Source organism: Humulus lupulus, chromosome 4 (genome assembly GCF_963169125.1).
Source record: "Humulus lupulus chromosome 4, drHumLupu1.1, whole genome shotgun sequence".
In the NCBI taxonomy this organism is placed as follows: Eukaryota; Viridiplantae; Streptophyta; class Magnoliopsida; order Rosales; family Cannabaceae; genus Humulus; species Humulus lupulus.
The window spans coordinates 63,141,518-63,158,670 of NC_084796.1; the positions used below are offsets into that span (position 1 = coordinate 63,141,518).

Consider the following 17,153-nt stretch of genomic DNA (forward strand, 5'->3'; position numbering starts at 1 on the left):
GAATATGAGAAAGTAAGAAGTAAACAGATTGATCTGAGGAAATGGGCCTCAGGAACAAATGTACTCTTCAAGTAAAATATAAAATGAACTCCTTTTAGCACCAAGCTGATTAGAGAAATGCTACTGATGCCATGAGAGGTCATTGGAGAGCATATCAAATATGGGTTTGATATGATATGAAAATGAGTATAGTAATATTATTAAAGGTAGTAGTGGTAGTTTAGCAATCTTTCGTTCAGCAATATCTGGATTGTGTTTTAAAAAAATCTCATACAAAATAATAAAACTGAGTAGGCACTACATAGTCCATATGATATTATGTCAAAGTAGTTAGTCTAGTTACATGTTAAATTTTCAATGTCTCTATAGAGCTACAACCTGGATCAAGCTTCATGAAACCTTTAATCTTCATCTCTTTCCTAATCTCATTTACACGTACCCACTGACCCGCTACAGCATACGTATTTGATAATAGTCCGTAGTCTTCACTACTCTTAGGCCGCATTTCATGTAAATGGCTAGATATCTCATCTGCCAAACTGATATCTCCTTGGTTTCTGCAAGCCCCTACTAGCATACGCCATACAATCATGTCCGGCTTCTCTGGCATACTCTGAACAAACTCAAATGCCTCATTTACCAGCCCACCTCTGCACAGAAGATCAATCATACAACCGTAGTGTTCCCTCCCCGGTTTCATGTGGTAGTCCTGTATCATTGAGTTAAAACATTTGCGCCCCTCATCAGCTAAACCAGCATGGCTGCAAGCAGATAAGATGCTGAGGAAGACAACCCCATCTGGTTTAAAACCTTCCCTTTGCATCTGAGAGAATCGGAGAAGAGCAGGAATTGCATATCCATGCATAGCTAGACCATGTATTATAGTAGTCCAAGACACTAATGTTTTCTTGATCATCCAGTCAAAGACTTTACAAGCTTTCTCGATGTTCCCACATTTAGCATACATGTCCATCAGAGCATTTGACATGGTAGTGCTTCGAACCTTTAACTCATTTTTCTCCATGTAATGGTCAATCCAATCTCCAAGCTCGAAGCTTCCCAGTTTGGAGCATATTGAAACGATGGACAACATGGTAACCTCATCTGGTCTAACATTTTCACCTTCCATTTCTTGAAATAAAGCCAATCCCTCATTGAACAAGTTACTATAGCTATAAGCATTGATCATAGAAGTCCAAGAAACCACGTTTTTTATGGGCATCACCCGGAATATCTGGTGAGCGTTCCATAAAGATCCACACTTTGAGTACATGTCAATAAGAGTATTGTAAACTAGTATATCAATATCAGTAAGGTGCCTGATTAAGTAGCCATGAACTACCTTTCCTTCTCTTAAGGCCTTCAAAGACGAGCAAGCAGAGAGCACACTAACAACGCTAACCCCGTTCAGTCTCAAGCCACTATATGCCATAGCACGGGCATATACAAGTGCCTCATGGGCCAAATTGTGTTGAGCATATAAAGCAAGAACAGAATTCCACATCACTGTATCCCTCTGAGGCGTTTCGTCGAACACCTGTTGTGCAAAAACTAGCTCACCAAACAAATTATACATATCCATCAGAGCGGTTTGAACTATGACCTCAGATGAAAAACCCAATTTGCATTTCTGGGCATGTATCTGTTTTCCTTCGAGAACAGCTGAAATAAGTCCACATGCCTTGATCACAAACTGCAGGGAATAACTATCCACATTCAGACCTATACTTCTGACATGGGAATAGACTAGAAGAGCTTGTTTAGCATTGCTTCTATCCAGATAACCTCTAATGATGGTGTTCCAAGTGAAAGTATCCAGACCCTCTACTCTGGTTCCAATTGAATGGGCAATGGAAATCGTAGTGGGAAGAGAAGATGAGGCAAAAGAAGCAATGAGTTTGCTTGCAATTGGAGGGTTTTGAATAAGGCCAGTGGTGATTAGTTGTGCCTGGATTTGAAGTAGTTTTTGTTTGTTTTTGCATTTTGGCCAAAGATAAGTGATGACTTGTAAATGGGATACTTCCAGTTTGGGTTGACAATTATGGATGGTTTCTCTAATGTTTTCGCTCAAAATTCTAATGTAAAGAGAATTTGGAGGCATTTGGCCAACAAATCACAGTGGTATCTCTTGCGTTCATAGTTTTTATTTATTTTATTTTTAGTTTTGTTGATTTTTTTTCATTTTTTTTTCCTTCAATGCAAGCATTTCTAAAAAGCTACCATTATCACTTTTTGGTGTATATTTTGTATGCATATCTCACTACTCATTTTAGATTTTACTTTATTTATATAGGGAAATTTTAATTTGTATGTTTGATCATTTTTATAATTACAAAAAAAATGCTATGCATATTAAAAATTACAAAATAATACTATTTTTTGGCAATTTACCCAAAATGTCCTTTCCACTTCCTCCTCACTTCTCATTTCTCTCTTCTCTCTTCCTCCTCTCTCTCTCTTATTTCACTCTCTCTCACCTCACAACACCACCACCACACTAAATATTATATTTCGAACAGATTTTGACATGATTTTTTGGTTTTTTTTGCGATTTTTTTCAGATCTAAAACTCTGAAATCTGCAGAAAATCGACCTTGCTCGATGGTGCTCGATGCTAGCTCGATGAGACCTTCAAAATCATGATTTTTCATGAAAAAATGACTTTACTCGATAGTGGTTCGATGGTAGTTCGATAGTGGCTCGATGGTGCTCGATGCCAGCTCAATGAGACCTTCAAAATCATGATTTTTCATGAAAAAATAACTTAGCTCGATGGTGGTTCGATGGTAGCTCAATGGTGCTCGATGAAATTCTTGTAAGAGACATAATTTTTCCCTCGGGTGTCCGTTTGGGCTGATTTTTTTTTTTTTTGTATTTTTTCAAGATCTACACGTTTGACATGTTAATATGCACATTTGTGAAGTGTAACACTTGTAAAAAATATAAAAGTGCAAACATACCTCATGTTTAAGACATCTTTTGGTATATTTTTAAGTTTTAAACTTCCCAAATGTACATATGAACATGTTAAACGTGTAGATCTTGAAAAAATACCCAAAATAAAAAAAAAATCACCCCAAATGGACACCTGAATGAAAAATTATGTCTTTTACAAGAATTGCATTGAGCACCATCGAGCCACTATCAAGCTACCATCGAACCACCATCGAGCTAAGTCATTTTTTCATGAAAAATCATGATTTTGAAGGTCTCATCGAGCTGGCATCGAGCCACCATTTGCCGGGGCCTTCAAGATCAAGATTTTCATGAAAAAATGACTTAGCTCGATGGTGGTTCGATGGTAGCTCAATAGTGGTTCGATGGTGCTCAATGCAATTTTTGTAAGAGACATAATTTTTCACTCGGGTGTCCGTTTAGGGTAATTTTTTTTATTTTTGGTATTTTTTCAAGATCTACACGTTTGACATGTTAATATGCACATTTGTGAAGTGTAACACTTGTAAAAAATACAAAAGTGCAAACATACCTCATGTTTAAGACATCTTTGGGTATATTTTTAAGTTTTAAACTTCCCAAATGTGCATATTAACATGTCAGACGTGTAGATCTTTAAACAATACCCAAAATAAATAAAAAATCACCCTAAACGGACACCCGAGTGAAAAATTATGTCTTTTACAAGAATTGCATCGAGCACTATTGAGCCACTATCGAGCTACCATCGAACCACCATCGAGCTAAGTCATTTTTTCATAAAAAATCATGATTTTGAATGTCTCATCGAGCTGGCATCGAGCACCATCGAGCCACCAATCGCTGGGGCCTTCAAGATCAAGATTTTCATGAAAAAATGACTTAGCTCGATGGTGGTTCGATGGTAGCTCGATAATGACTCGATAGTGCTCGATGGTACTTGATGCAATTCTGGCAAGAGACATAATTTTTCACTCGGGTGTCCGTTTGGGGTGATTTTTTTTTTTATTTTGGGTATTTTTTCAAGATCTACACGTTTAACATGCTCATATGTACATTTGGGAAGTTTAAAACTTAAAAATATACCAAAAGATGTCTTAAACATGAGGTATGTTTGCACTTTTGTATTTTTTTACAAGTGTTACACTTTACAAATGTGCATATTAACATGTCAAACATGTAGATCTTGAAAAAATACCCAAAATAAAAAAAAAATCACCCCCAACGGACACTTGAGTGAAAAATTATGTCTCTTGCAAGAATTGCATCGAGCACCATCGAGCCACTATCGAGCTACCATCGAACCATCATCGAGCTAAGTCATTTTTTCATGAAAAATCGTGATTTTGAAGGTCCCATCGAGCTGGCATCGAGCACCATTGAGCAAGGTCGATTTTCTGCAGATTTCAGAGTTTCGGATCTGAAAAAAAAATCGCCAAAAAATCATGTCCAAATCTGTTCAAAATATAATATTTAGTATGGTGGTGGTGTTGGTGTTGGTGTGAGGTGAGAGAGAGTGAAATAAGAGAGAGAGAGAGGGGGGGGGGGGGAAGAGAGAAGAGAGAAGAGAGAAATGAGGAGTGAAAAGTGAGGAAGAAATGGTAAGGGCATTTTGGGTAAAATACAAAAAAGTAGCATTGTTTTGAAAATTTTAATATGCCTAGCACTTTTTTGTAATTATAACTTTTATCAAGCATATAAATTGAAATTTCCCTTTATATATATATGGAACACTTCTCAATAGTTACTACTCCTACATAAGTATTAACAATTATGATGATGTGGCAACATAGTGACTTGGTATAGCAAATCACTAATAGGTAAATAATTTTTTCTACATTAATTTCAAATTTTCATATATAATTCTTATATTAGATTTTTTAAAATTTTTTAATTTAATAAATATATGACCGCCATGTAATTAGGTAGTCTTTCAAAAAAATTTAAAAAATCAAAATTTATTTTTAGAAATATTAATTAACAATTATAAATATGGACTATTGATGTTAATCTAATGGTTAATATTAAAGTAACTATCCATAAGTTGTAATCATTAAGAGTGCTCCCATATATATAAATATATATATAGGAGAATTCTCCTGTAGGGGTTTCACTTTAAGCCTTACCGGTGGGGCTTTCAGTGTTCTTGACCTGTGAACAGTTTTCGGCACGATTTTTTTATGACCGTATATATTGTAGCTATTTAGAGCATCCTGCAAATTTTCAAAAAAATCTGAATAGTTTACAGTACCGAAAACTAGGTTCAAACATGTTGCTTTCCACGCGCATAAAAAAAGTTAGTCACGCATGCAACAACATGTTTGAACCTAGTTTTCGGTACTGTAACTATTCAGATAAATTTGTGATAAATTAGTCAATGAGGTGATAAATTTGTGTCCTACTATTTTTATTTAATAATTATTTTCAATTGTCTTACCTATTTCAATTACTTTTATATCATTTTAGTTTGAAAAATACCTATGATGAAAGTATTTACATCCTAAAAGAAAGTGCCAATATTTTATTTAAGTGTCGAAGAAAGTTTATTTATAGTCCCATTTTATTTTTGAGTTTTGGCAGTAATAATAATTTTTTTTTGACAAATAAAAATATCTTATTTTAAAAAATAATTTGATCCCTTTCAAAAAAATAAAAACTTAACTTTATATAAATCTTTAATAAAAAAAAAATTGGCCCGTACACATAGTAACTTTAAAATTAAATTAAATTTCTTGTTATAAAGCAATGAAAAAGATAACAATAAATGTATATTTATTAAAACCAAAACTTAAAAGTAAAATCTAAAATATGGTCATAAGCATAGTTTAGTGGGGGAATTCTCCTATAGGGGCTTTACTTTAAGCTCTATCAGTGGAACTCTCAGTGTTCTCGACCCGTGAACAATTTGCAGCGTAATTTTTTTTTATGACCGTGTATATTGTAGCTATTTAGAGCATCCTGCAAATTTTCAGAAAATTCCGAATAGTTTACAGTACCGAAAACTAAGTTCAAACATGTTGTTGCATGCGTGACTAATTTTTTTTATGCGCGTGGAAAGCAACATGTTTGAACCTAGTTTTCGGTACTGTAAACTATTTAGAATTTTCTAAAAATTTGCATGATGCTCTAAATAGCTACAATATACACAGTCATAAAAAAAATCGCGTCGAAAACTGTTCACGGGTCGAGAAACACTGAGAGCCCCACCGGTAGGGTTTAAAGTGAAGCCCCTATAGAAGAATTATCCTAGTTTAGTGTACTATACTTTTTCTCACAAAAAAAAATTCCAAATCCTCCCTCCCTCAGTATATATATGTTGACGCGGTTTTTCACCAACATTAAATTATATGAATAAATAGGATGGATTAGTACTGTTTGATAAACCGTAATATGAAAATGATAATAACCGAGAATGTGGAAACTAATTGCAAAGAAAGATGATCACTCCTTTTTTAGGTGGTTCGGATGTTCAAATCCCCCTAGTCCACCAGTCAATATTATTGATCTATCCTTACTATTTCTTACAAAGTATTTGTTTTACAAGAAGAATCCAACCCTTTGCACTGTCCAGGGTTTCGGTATATATAGGAGATTGATCCCTGGGTAAGGGTTGGGGTCATCCCATGATCCTTTTGACCCCTCACATCACATCTCTTACATCAATGATTTATATTTACATTTATATTACGGTGAAGTGTGGTCTAATCAATAGGTATAGATGGGCAATGGGCCACATGGCCCAAATTAGGTGTGGGAAGTCTGAACACGCACGTTTATATTGCGTATCCGAGAATTCAGGAATAGAACAGATACGTGATGTCTGGTATATGCACGTTTATATTGCGTGGTTTACTTTATAAGGATCCGGGGGTCTATCATACCTCTGATGCACCACGAGCTTAATGTGGCACTATCTCGTGGCTTCTACTATGTCGACACAATGGCTCCAAGCGATGAGCAGCTAAATGATCCATTAGCTCGGGCTAATTGCTTAGGAGACATTAAAAAATAGCTCCGGGTGGACGGTTGACACGTGGCAGATCGATTTAGGCCCTTTTCTAGCTCGACAAAGTGTGTGCGGATATTTAGGGCGTACATTTGCCCCCAAGCCCCTGCTCGTGACCTATGACGTCATCTTTGATCTTCATAGTGGGGGCTTTTAAACTTCCTTTTCGACTCCCCATGCCTTGCCCACCACTTGGGTGTTGGACACGTGGAACGCCGTGGTTGGCGTCTGTTCAGATTTCGAGGATTGTATTAAATGGCCTAGCCACCTTTTTGCCGCTGTTTCATCTTTCGAGTTACGACCCTCGTATCTCGCATTAATCTGATCGGATGCCTCTTACGTATATATAAGGTTGGCAGTTTTCAGTACTAGTCACCCTTCATTCAAAATTTTCCTTTATTTCCTCTCTTTAGAGTTTTAGAAACTCTCCTTCTTATTCTTCTGGTCATAATCCCATAAATCCCCACATTCCTAGCGCAAGAGCCTTTCAGAAGTCCAGCCTTAAGGATTCCACCAGGGCTCCTATTCCCACGTTGCCTGCAACTTTTATTCGGAATATACTTTGTAAGTTCTCTATCCGTTGTATGTTTTGATTTCCCTGTTTCTTTGTTATGCAAAACTACGTTTCATAGTCGTAAACGATAGGCTGTTTCTTTGGCTGGTTTTTGGGGCATAGGTTCCGATTCTAGGCGTATTGAGTATACCTAAAAACATGTCTAGGAATGCGATGTTTACAACTAGGTAACTTTCTGGGTAAATTTAGGAAATACTTATTCAGAATATGGAAGGTGAGAGGTTTTTAGGGTGTAAAACCGGGTAGCTTGGGGACCACGCTTCCTAGGTGGTTTTCCCCTCAAAACCTCTCCTCCAAGGCAAGTAATAATCACCCTCCTGACACAAGGATCCCTGGATATCAGGGATTCATTGGAAACTTGGGCCTGTGGCTATGGCAGCGTGGTATCACACCCCGAGGGCTGAGATTACCTTAGCTCGCGTATGAAAAACCCTTTCGCGCTGCTTGTCTTTTCTTAGCTTTTAGGTCGCCCACTAATTTTTTTTCTTTTCGTTCTTGTTCGCTAAGCGATCAGATGGGGCCCAAAAAGAATGTGCCCAAGAAAAGCGCGGCCGGCTCGTCATCCCAGCAATCCAGCAGGGGAAAGGAGGTCGCGGTTGAATCCCCCATCCCTCCGTTCTGTCCCACGATGGAGAGGGAGGTCGACGTGGGACCTGACGCTTACTTTGAGGCGGAAAGGATAGTCTCAAAGATCACGACCCAAGGGAGGGTCAATAAAATTGTGTTGTCCCATAACATCGAGATTGGGACTGGCGCTCTTATCGCCCAACCTCCCTTTGAGGGGGAGAGGAGCTGCACACCACTGGAGGAATAATTCGCGGCCTGGAGCGACGAGCACTTGAGGGCCGGGGCCTTCCTCCCCCTCGACCAGTACTTTGCCGACTTCCTCAACAATGTGAAACTGGCGCCATTTCAACTCCCTCCGAACTCGTATCGTTTACTGGCCGAGCTGAGGTATCTTTTCCTGCAACAGATGTGGGAGGTCCCCACCCCTGCGGTTATCCTCTATTTCTTCTTCCTTAAGGTCAACCTGGATCAACGGGGACGAGGCAACGGGTTCTACTACCTGACCCGCTTCCCGAACTCTCCTGCAGTCATCGAACTACCCAGCCATCCCAACGACTTCAAAGACCAGTTCTTTATGTCGAATGGGTTTCGCAACTGCGAACACCATTATTTCAATCGTCCTCGTAAGTTTTCTTTCTATTTTCAGTTCGCAAAATCATCATATTATTATTTTATTCTTTCTTTTCGTGTGTATACTGACTGGAGCATCACCGTGCAGCCATTTTTGCGAGGACGACCAAATCAGTGACCCTTGGGGGTCAATACGACACTTTGGCGGGGTTTCCACCTAGTGAGAAGGATTACCGCCAGCTCGTGTCTGATGAGACGATGCTGGTGTGTAAGTTAATTTCTGCGTGCCAGACTCTGGCCTTGAGGAGGACGCGGGCTAACTACCCAGTAGCTCACGAGCTGGCGCCTATCCTGGAGGGGGATACTGCAGTCAGCGACGACGGTGAGCAGGAGGAAGAAAATGAGGTGTCACTCGTGCGAACAAAGGCGAGCTCCTGAGGCTGCTCGAGGCCCCGATGTGGAACGGGCTCAATCGGGGGCAGCAGCCGGCCCCTCCGGCCAAGGTAACCCATACCCGTTTAGGGATCTAGACAGGGCTCTCACAGACCTAAGGCATGTTAGGTTTAACCCAAACCAGCTCGTACACTGTCACCAAGATGACACGGACCGTAACATAACCCTGCTCCAGTGCGTAGACCAACTAGTATTACGCCATGATATTGGCCGTCCTAGGGGTACCGTAGTAGTAAACAACACCTTGTCCTTTAGGTCGGTCTTTTTTGAGGAGTACGGGACCAACCTTAGGTCATGGCCTCCCTCCTAGAGGGTGTAGTCACTCCAGGACTTAGACAATACGTAGAGGAGTCTAGTCCTGAGGTAGATCCGGACCCAGAACCCTCTCTGATTCATGAAGTAATAAACTTAGATTCCCCAATAGAAGTTCCGAGGCCGGAGGTCATGGCAATATATTCCTCCTTTAGCTAGGAGGGTAGGACTTTTTCAATACACCTTTAGATTTCTCTTGCAATAAAACAACCTTACACGTATACTAACTTCCTTTTTCTTTTGTTTCAAGAGAGGAGATGGCACAACCCGAAGACAGCGGCCTGCGCTCCATCTTCCAGGGGGGAACCCTTCCTCCGGACCACCCGGGCCATTGGTAAAGAGACCTCGGCTGACCAAGAAAACTCCTGCCTCCGAGACAACCTCCAAGTCCCCTGCCAAGGGGAGAAGTCAGATCCCCGCAGCCACAGAGAATATGCCTCCACCTCCCCCGCGACACCCAGCCCCTACTCGGGAACAGGTGGCACCAGCTGGAACTTCGACAGTCCCCGCCCCCACCGTGCGCATCCCAGTTAATGCCCAAGATCTGGAGAAAATCCTAGACACCTTCTGGGGGACTGTCTATGAGACCGCGAGCTATATGGTGGAGCATTATTACAAGGCCAATCCAAAGGACTTGAGGGAGATCGAGGCGAGGAGCCCTGAGAATGTCATTGAGTCCGCGCTGGGGATGAACCTCACGGTAAGCTTACTTAGTTAAATTCTTTTGCTTTCTTCCCAGCACGTGCCTTACTTTCTTTACTTCTTTGCAGGCGGCTTTGGCTCTACACCGCAGCGTAGCTCAGTCCAGTGCCAGGACTGACGAGCTCAGGGGCGAGCTCCAAACTGCTCAAGTCGCTCCCGCATCTGCTCAACAACAAGAGAAAAATGCCAAGGCTGCCCAAGAAGGCGAGCAGGCTGCACAGGTCGCCTTGGCCGCTGCAAAGGCTGAGCTCGTGGAGGCCAGGGCTAAGCAGCTGGAGGCCGAGGCCGCCACTGAGGCAGAGAAGGTGTCCTCCAGCTCTTCCATGGAGGCCATGCTCTACCATTGCTTGGCCTTCAACCAAGACGACGACTTCTCTTTTCTAGCCCCCAAGGTGTGGGAGCCTTACCTCGAGAAGTTCAAGGCTCGTCTTTAACAGGAGCCACCTTCTGAGACTGGGGAAACCTCTGCTGCCGGCATGCAAGAAACTGAGGGGGTGACCTCTTCGGAGCGTCCTGGGGAGTCCTAGTTTATTATTTTTGTTTTAAGAACCTCTTTTTTTTTTGTAACCTGCGATTTTTGGCTTGACATGAGGTTATTTTCCTCGAGACCATTCGTTTATACTTTTAAATATCTATTTTTTACTTAGTCCTTGATTTCGATTATATATATATATATTTTATATGCCTATAACTCGTTCATCCAAAACTTAGGGAAGTGACTTTTAGGTCGAGATAGACATTTAGACTTTGATCATGACCAGAATTGATGATGATTTACATCTTACTTGTTAAATGTCAGGCCTCATACCTGGTTGTATCCAGGGTTTTAAATTAAAACTTAGCTCGCGTTAGTATGATTGACGCCTTGTGTTTTTTTAGGAAAAACACTGGTCAATCACTTTTTACTAACTTCCACGTTTTTACCTGGTCGTATCCAGGATTTTAATTTAAAACTTAGTTCACGTTAGTATGATTGATGCCTTGAGTTTTTTTAGGAAAAACACTGGTCAATCACTTTTTACTAACTTCCAAGTTTTTACCTGGTCGTATCTAGGATTTTAATTTAAAACTTAGTTCGCGTTAGTATGATTGATGCCTTGTGTTTTTTTGGAAAAACACTGGTCAATCACTTTTTACTAACTTCCAAGTTTTTGCCTGATCGTATCCAGGATTTTAATTTAAAACTTAGTTTGCGTTATTATGATTGATGCCTTGTGTTTTTTTAGGAAAAACACTGGTCAATCACTTTTTACTAACTTCCAAGTTCTTACCTGGTCGTATCAAGGATTTTAATTTAAAACTTAGTTCGTGTTAGTATGATTGATGCCTTGTGTTTTTTAGGAAAAACACTAGTCAATCACTTTTTACTAACTTCCCAGTTTTTACTTGGTTGTATCCAGGATTTTAATTTAAAACTTAGTTCGCGTTAGTATGATTGATGCCTTCTGTTTTTTAGGAAAAACACTGGTCAATCACTTTTTACTAACTTCCACGTTTTTACCTGATCGTATCCAGGATTTTAATTTAAAACTTAGTTCGCGTTAGTATGATTGATGCCTTGTGTTTTTTAGGAAAAACACTAGTCAATCACTTTTTACTAACTTCCAAGTTTTTACCTGGTCGTATCAAGGAATTTAATTTAAAACTTAGTTCGCGTTAGTATGATTGATGCCTTGTGTTTTTTAGGAAAAACACTAGTCAATCACTTTTTACTAACTTCCAAATTTTTACCTGGTCGTATCCAAGATTTTAATTTAAAACTTAGTTCGCGTTAGTATGATTGATGCCTTGTGTTTTTTAGGAAAAACACTGGTCAATCACTTTTTACTAACTTCCAAGTTTTTACCTGGTCATATCCAGGATTTTAATTTAAAACTTAGTTCGCGTTAGTATGATTGATGCCTTGTGTTTTTTAGGAAAAACACTGGTCAATCACTTTTCACTAACTTCCAAGTTTATACCTTCTTCTCGGGGTATATGCCCCCCAAGTAATCAGAAAGAGAACTTTCTCGGTTACTTTGGACATGCTCTTTCAAATCTACACGCACACGAAAACATACAACGATATAAGAAATATTCTTCTCATTTTTTAATAAAAAAAAGGTGGCTTTTAAAATTAAGCCTTAGAAAAGTACGACTATTGATAATATTTCTTTAGGTATACAGCGTTCCATGTCCGTGGGACTGTTTCTCCATTAAGCCGAACTAGTTTAAAGGTCCCTTCCTTCACAACCTCTATTATTTGATAGGGTCCTTCCCAGTTTGGTCCCAAAGCTTCGTCCTTGGGATCCTTACTTGCTAAAAAGAGTCTTCGGAGCACTAGGTCGCCTAAGTTGAAGATGCGTCTCTTGACCCTTGAGTTAAAATAACGAGTGATTTTTTGTTGATAATGCACGAGCTGTAGCTGTGAAGCTTCTCGATTTTCATCAATTAGGTCGAGGGACACGCTGAGCAATTTATCGTTCTGCTCTTGGCTGAACGCCTGGACTCTGTGCATAGCTATCTTTGTTTCAACAGGAAGGACGGACTTACTTCTGAAAGTCAGGGAGAAAGGAGTATGCCCCGTCGAAGTTCGGTGTGAGGTCTGATATGCCCACAGCACCTGGGGGAGCTGTTCAGGCCAAACTCCCTTAGCTTCGTCCAACCTCTTCTTAAGGCTCGCCTTAAGTGTCTTATTTATTGCCTCGACCTATTCATTAGCCTGTGGGTAGGCCACTGAAGAGAAACTCTTAATTATGTCGTGTCTTCCATAGAATTCGGTGAAGAGATTGCTATCGAACTAGGTTCCATTGTCCAATACGATTTTCCTTGGCAGTGCGAACCGGCAAACAATATTCTTAACTACGAAGTCAAGGACTTTCTTCGACGTTATTGTCGCCAGGGGTTCTGCTTCCGCTCACTTCATGAAATAATCAATGGCCACTACTGCATAGCGAACTCCTCCTTTTCCCGTGAGCAGCGCTCCATTTAAATAAATTCCCCAGACCGCGAATGGCCACGGGGACGAGATCGTCATTAGCTCAACTGGTGGAGCTCGGGTGATCGTGGCAAACCGCTGACACTTGTCACACCTTTGGACGTAGGAAATTGAATCCTTTGATAGAGTGGGCCAATAATATCCTTGCCTTAAAATCTTTAAGGCCAGGCTTTGCCCCCCAGCGTGATCCCCACAAAAGCCTTCATGCACCTCCTGCAAAATAGTCTTGGCGTCATCTAGCAGAACACATCGCAGAAGAGGAAAAGAAAGAGCACGTCGGTACAATGTCCCGTCTACGATTGTATACCTCGGAGCTTGGTAAAGTATCCTCCTCGCGTCATTATGCTCTTCAGGTAACTTTCCTGTTGTAAGGTATTCGACTATGGGAGTCATCTGGGTTGGCCTGGCGTCGATCATCTCGACCTCTCTTGTAGTCTCCTCCACGCTTGGCCTTTCCAAGAATTTCACCGGTATCAGGCTCAAGGTTTCGGCCTCCCTAGAGGTGGCAAGTTTTTCTAGAGCATCCGCATTGGCATTTTGCTCACAAGGGATCTACTCGACTCAGCTATGTTCAAAATCAGACAGCTCCGTCTTCACCTTGGCCAGGTAGGCCACCATCTTGGCTCCTCGCGCTTGTTATTCCCCTAATACTTGGTTTATCATGAGCTGGGAGTCGCTGTAGCACTGGACGGCCTTGGCCTTTAACTCCTTAGCCACTCTAAGCCCAGCCAATTAAGCTTCGTACTTTGCCTCGTTGTTGGACGCCTCGAACCTGAACCGTAGCGCGGAGTGGAAACGATGCCCCTCTGGGGATATCATAATGATTCCAGCTCCGGACCTTTTCTCGTTAGATGAACCATACACAAAAACTATCCACATGGCCTGCACCGGTTCTCCCAAAGGTTCCTCTTGGAATCCAGTGCATTCAGCCATGAAATCATCCAGAGCTTGGCTTTTGATTCCAGTCCGTGGGACATACAATATTTCGAATTGGCTGAGCTCAATAGCCCATTTCAATAGACGCCTCGATGCCTCAGGTTTCTAAAGTACCTACCTTAAAGGTTGATCAGCTCCGAGAAGGGTATTGTGATTCAGCTCCGAGAAGTCTTTTGCTAATGTAATAGACCGGCTTTTGAACACGACCCTCTTCTCGAACTAGCACAGCACTAGCCGCATCTTCCGTAACAGATAAGTAAAGAAAAAGAGGCTCTCCGACCGTCGATTTAGACAACACTGGCGGCTCGGCTAAATGTGCATTTAGATCGAGGAAGGCTCGCTCGCATTCCTCGGTCCATTCAAATTTTTTATTCCCCCAGAGCAGGTTGTAGAATGGCAAATATTTTTCGGTTGACTTAGAAATAAACCGATTAAGGGATGCCACTCTTCCTGTTAGACTTTGGACGTCCTTTCACGACCTGGGTGGCACCATCTCGATCAGTGATCTGATTTTTTCGGGGTTCGCCTCTATCCCTCTAATGTTGACTATGAACCCTAGAAATTTTCCTGATGCCACCCCGACTGTACACTTTTGGGGATTCAGCCTCATACCATACTTCCTCAAGATCTCAAAACATTCCTTCAGATCGGGAACATGGTTATCGGCAGTTTTTGACTCGACCAACATGTCATCAGCATACACTTCCATGTTTTTCCTGATCTAATTAGCGAACATTCTGTTGACCAATCTCTCATATGTAGCTCCCGCATTCTTCAGCCAGAAGGGCATGACTTTATAACAATAAACGTTGGTTGAAGTCATGAAGCTAGTATGCTCCTGGTTCGTAGGATTCATAGCGATATGGTTATAACTTGAGTACGCATCAATGAAGGACATGAGCTCGTGCCCCGCAGTGGCATCCACCAATTGGTAAATTCTCGGCAAGGGGAAGCAATCTTTGGGGCATGCTTTATTCAGATCAGAAAATTTGATGCAGGTTCGCCACTTTCCATTGGGCTTCGGGACCAAAACAAGATTGGCGACCCAGATCGGGTATTTTGCCTCGCAAATAAAGCCGCATTTTAAAAGTCGAGCTACTTCCTCTTCTAGGGTCGCAGCTCGGGTCGTGCCTATGCACCTCTGTTTCTGGGACTTCGTAGGCATGTTCTTATCCAAGTTAAGGGTATGCATGATGACGCTTGGGTTGATTCCTATCATGTCTTCATGAGACCAGGTGAACACGTCTAGATTTTCTTGTAGAAATTTCAGCAACTCCGCCTTTCTCTCATTTTGAGGTTTTTCCCGAGCCTAACCACCCTCGAAGGGTCTTTTGGATCGATGTTCACCTCTTCGAGCTCTTCGATGGCCTGTAGCTGGTTCTATCTTTGCCTATTCTTGGGTCGATATCATCACTCAAGGTGGTACCTACGCCATCGGCTTTCTGAGTTTTTTCTATCCCAAGATCAGATCTTACTTCCTGAGATTCCTCGTTCTCGCCCTGAATGGCCATCGTCTGCTGCCCAGGTCGTGACTTTCCCTTCATGGAAATGCTATAGCATTCCCTGGCAGTGAGTTGATCGCCTCGGACTGTACATATCCCCATAGAGGAGGGGAATTTGACTACAAGGTGTCATACAAAAGTTATGGCTTCAAATGCCATCAACGTAGGGCGACCCAAAATTGAATTGTACGCAACGGGACAATCGATGACCACAAACTCGAGGAGTTTGGAAACAGTTCGTGGTCCCTCAACCAAGGTTATTACTAACTCGATCGTTCTTATCGTTGACAACCCTTCGCCAGAAAACCCATACAACATCACGGAGGTGGCCTTCAGCTCGGCTACAGACAACCCCATTTTTTCTAGCGTGGATCAGAACAGCAGGTTCACTGAACTCCCATTATCAACTAGTATTCTCCTAACTCTCCGATTGGCGAGCTGAGCAGTTATGACTAGAGGATCGTTATGTGGGAACTGGACATGTCTAGTGTCCTCTTCGGTAAAACTGATTGGTTGCCTCTCCAATCACTGTTATTTAGGTAGATGCTGCTCCGGGATAAACTCAACTTCGTTATGAGACCTTAGTTCATTGATGTACCTCTTTTGGGCACCTCTGCTTGTGCCGGCCAGATGAGGTCCTCCGGAGATGGTGGTTATCTCCCCCCTACTATGGGAGGAGGGGTATCCTGACTCACCCGGGCCTCGGGCTGGTTTACGGGAGCCTCCAGAGCTTGCTGACTGGTAGGGACTCGATTACGCGCATACTGAGCCAGAGGTCCGGCTCTGATGAGTGTCTCGATCTCGTCCTTCAAATGCCCAACCATCTGTGTTGTGACCGATGTCGTTGTGGAATCGACAGAATTTGGAAGGGTCTCTCTTGGCCTTCTGATTTTTCAAGGGCTATGGCTTTTTCCAGGGAAGGCGGGCAGAATTTGCTAGGAAAATGTGCTCCCTAGTGTTTGTGAATTTGGTATAAACCGCGTAGACCGGCTTGAAATTTTCCACGGGCTTATTCTTCTTTGGACCGTGCTGGTCACCCTCTCCGTTCCCATTTCTCTTGCTTCCACCCCCTTGGTTATTCTGGGCAACGGTTTGAGTCGTTTTCACGACGTCCGTTTCCGCTCCAACGGGCTGGTCAGGGATTTGGCTGGTTCCCGCGACCGATGCTCGCGCTTCTTCCAAGTTTATCCATTCCTGGGCCTTGTTCAAGAATTCATCCATAGTGCTGACACCTCTCCTCTGGATTTCTTTCCATAGCCCGCCCCCAACAAGGATTCCAGTTCTCATAGCCATGAGTTTGGAACTATCATTCGCGTCCCTAGCTCGGGCTGCAACGTTTACGAACCTACTCATATAAGCTTTTAGGGGCTCCCCTGGCTGTTGCTTCATGTTTTCCAGGGTGTCCGCTTTGACGCGAGTCGCTTGAGAGGCTTGGAATGCCCTCTTGAAATCGGTAGAGAAATTCTTCCACGAGCTGATCGACTGTGTCTTACACTGCTTGAACCACTGCCTAGTTGGCCCGATCAAAGTCGAAGGGAATATCAGGCATCTCAGCTCGGGGCCGATATTATGGGCCATCATCAGGGTATTGAACATCCCCAAGTGATTCGACAGGTCCCC

General features: G+C 42.1%; 1 protein-coding gene across 1 annotated transcript; it reads right to left on the reverse strand.

Annotated features, from left to right (window-relative positions):
- Nucleotides 1–346: 346 nt before the first annotated feature.
- Nucleotides 347–2,101, reverse strand: LOC133832235 (pentatricopeptide repeat-containing protein At1g08070, chloroplastic-like). The gene has a single exon (XM_062262604.1). The coding sequence runs from the start codon at nucleotides 2,099–2,101 to the stop codon at nucleotides 347–349; it is 1,755 nt and encodes a 584-aa protein (XP_062118588.1).
- Nucleotides 2,102–17,153: the final 15,052 nt, after the last annotated feature.

Coding starts and splice junctions, on each gene's coding strand:
- LOC133832235 (XM_062262604.1), bottom strand. CDS start 2,101: ATGCCTCCAAATTCTCTTTACATTAGAATTTTGAGCGAAAACATTAGA.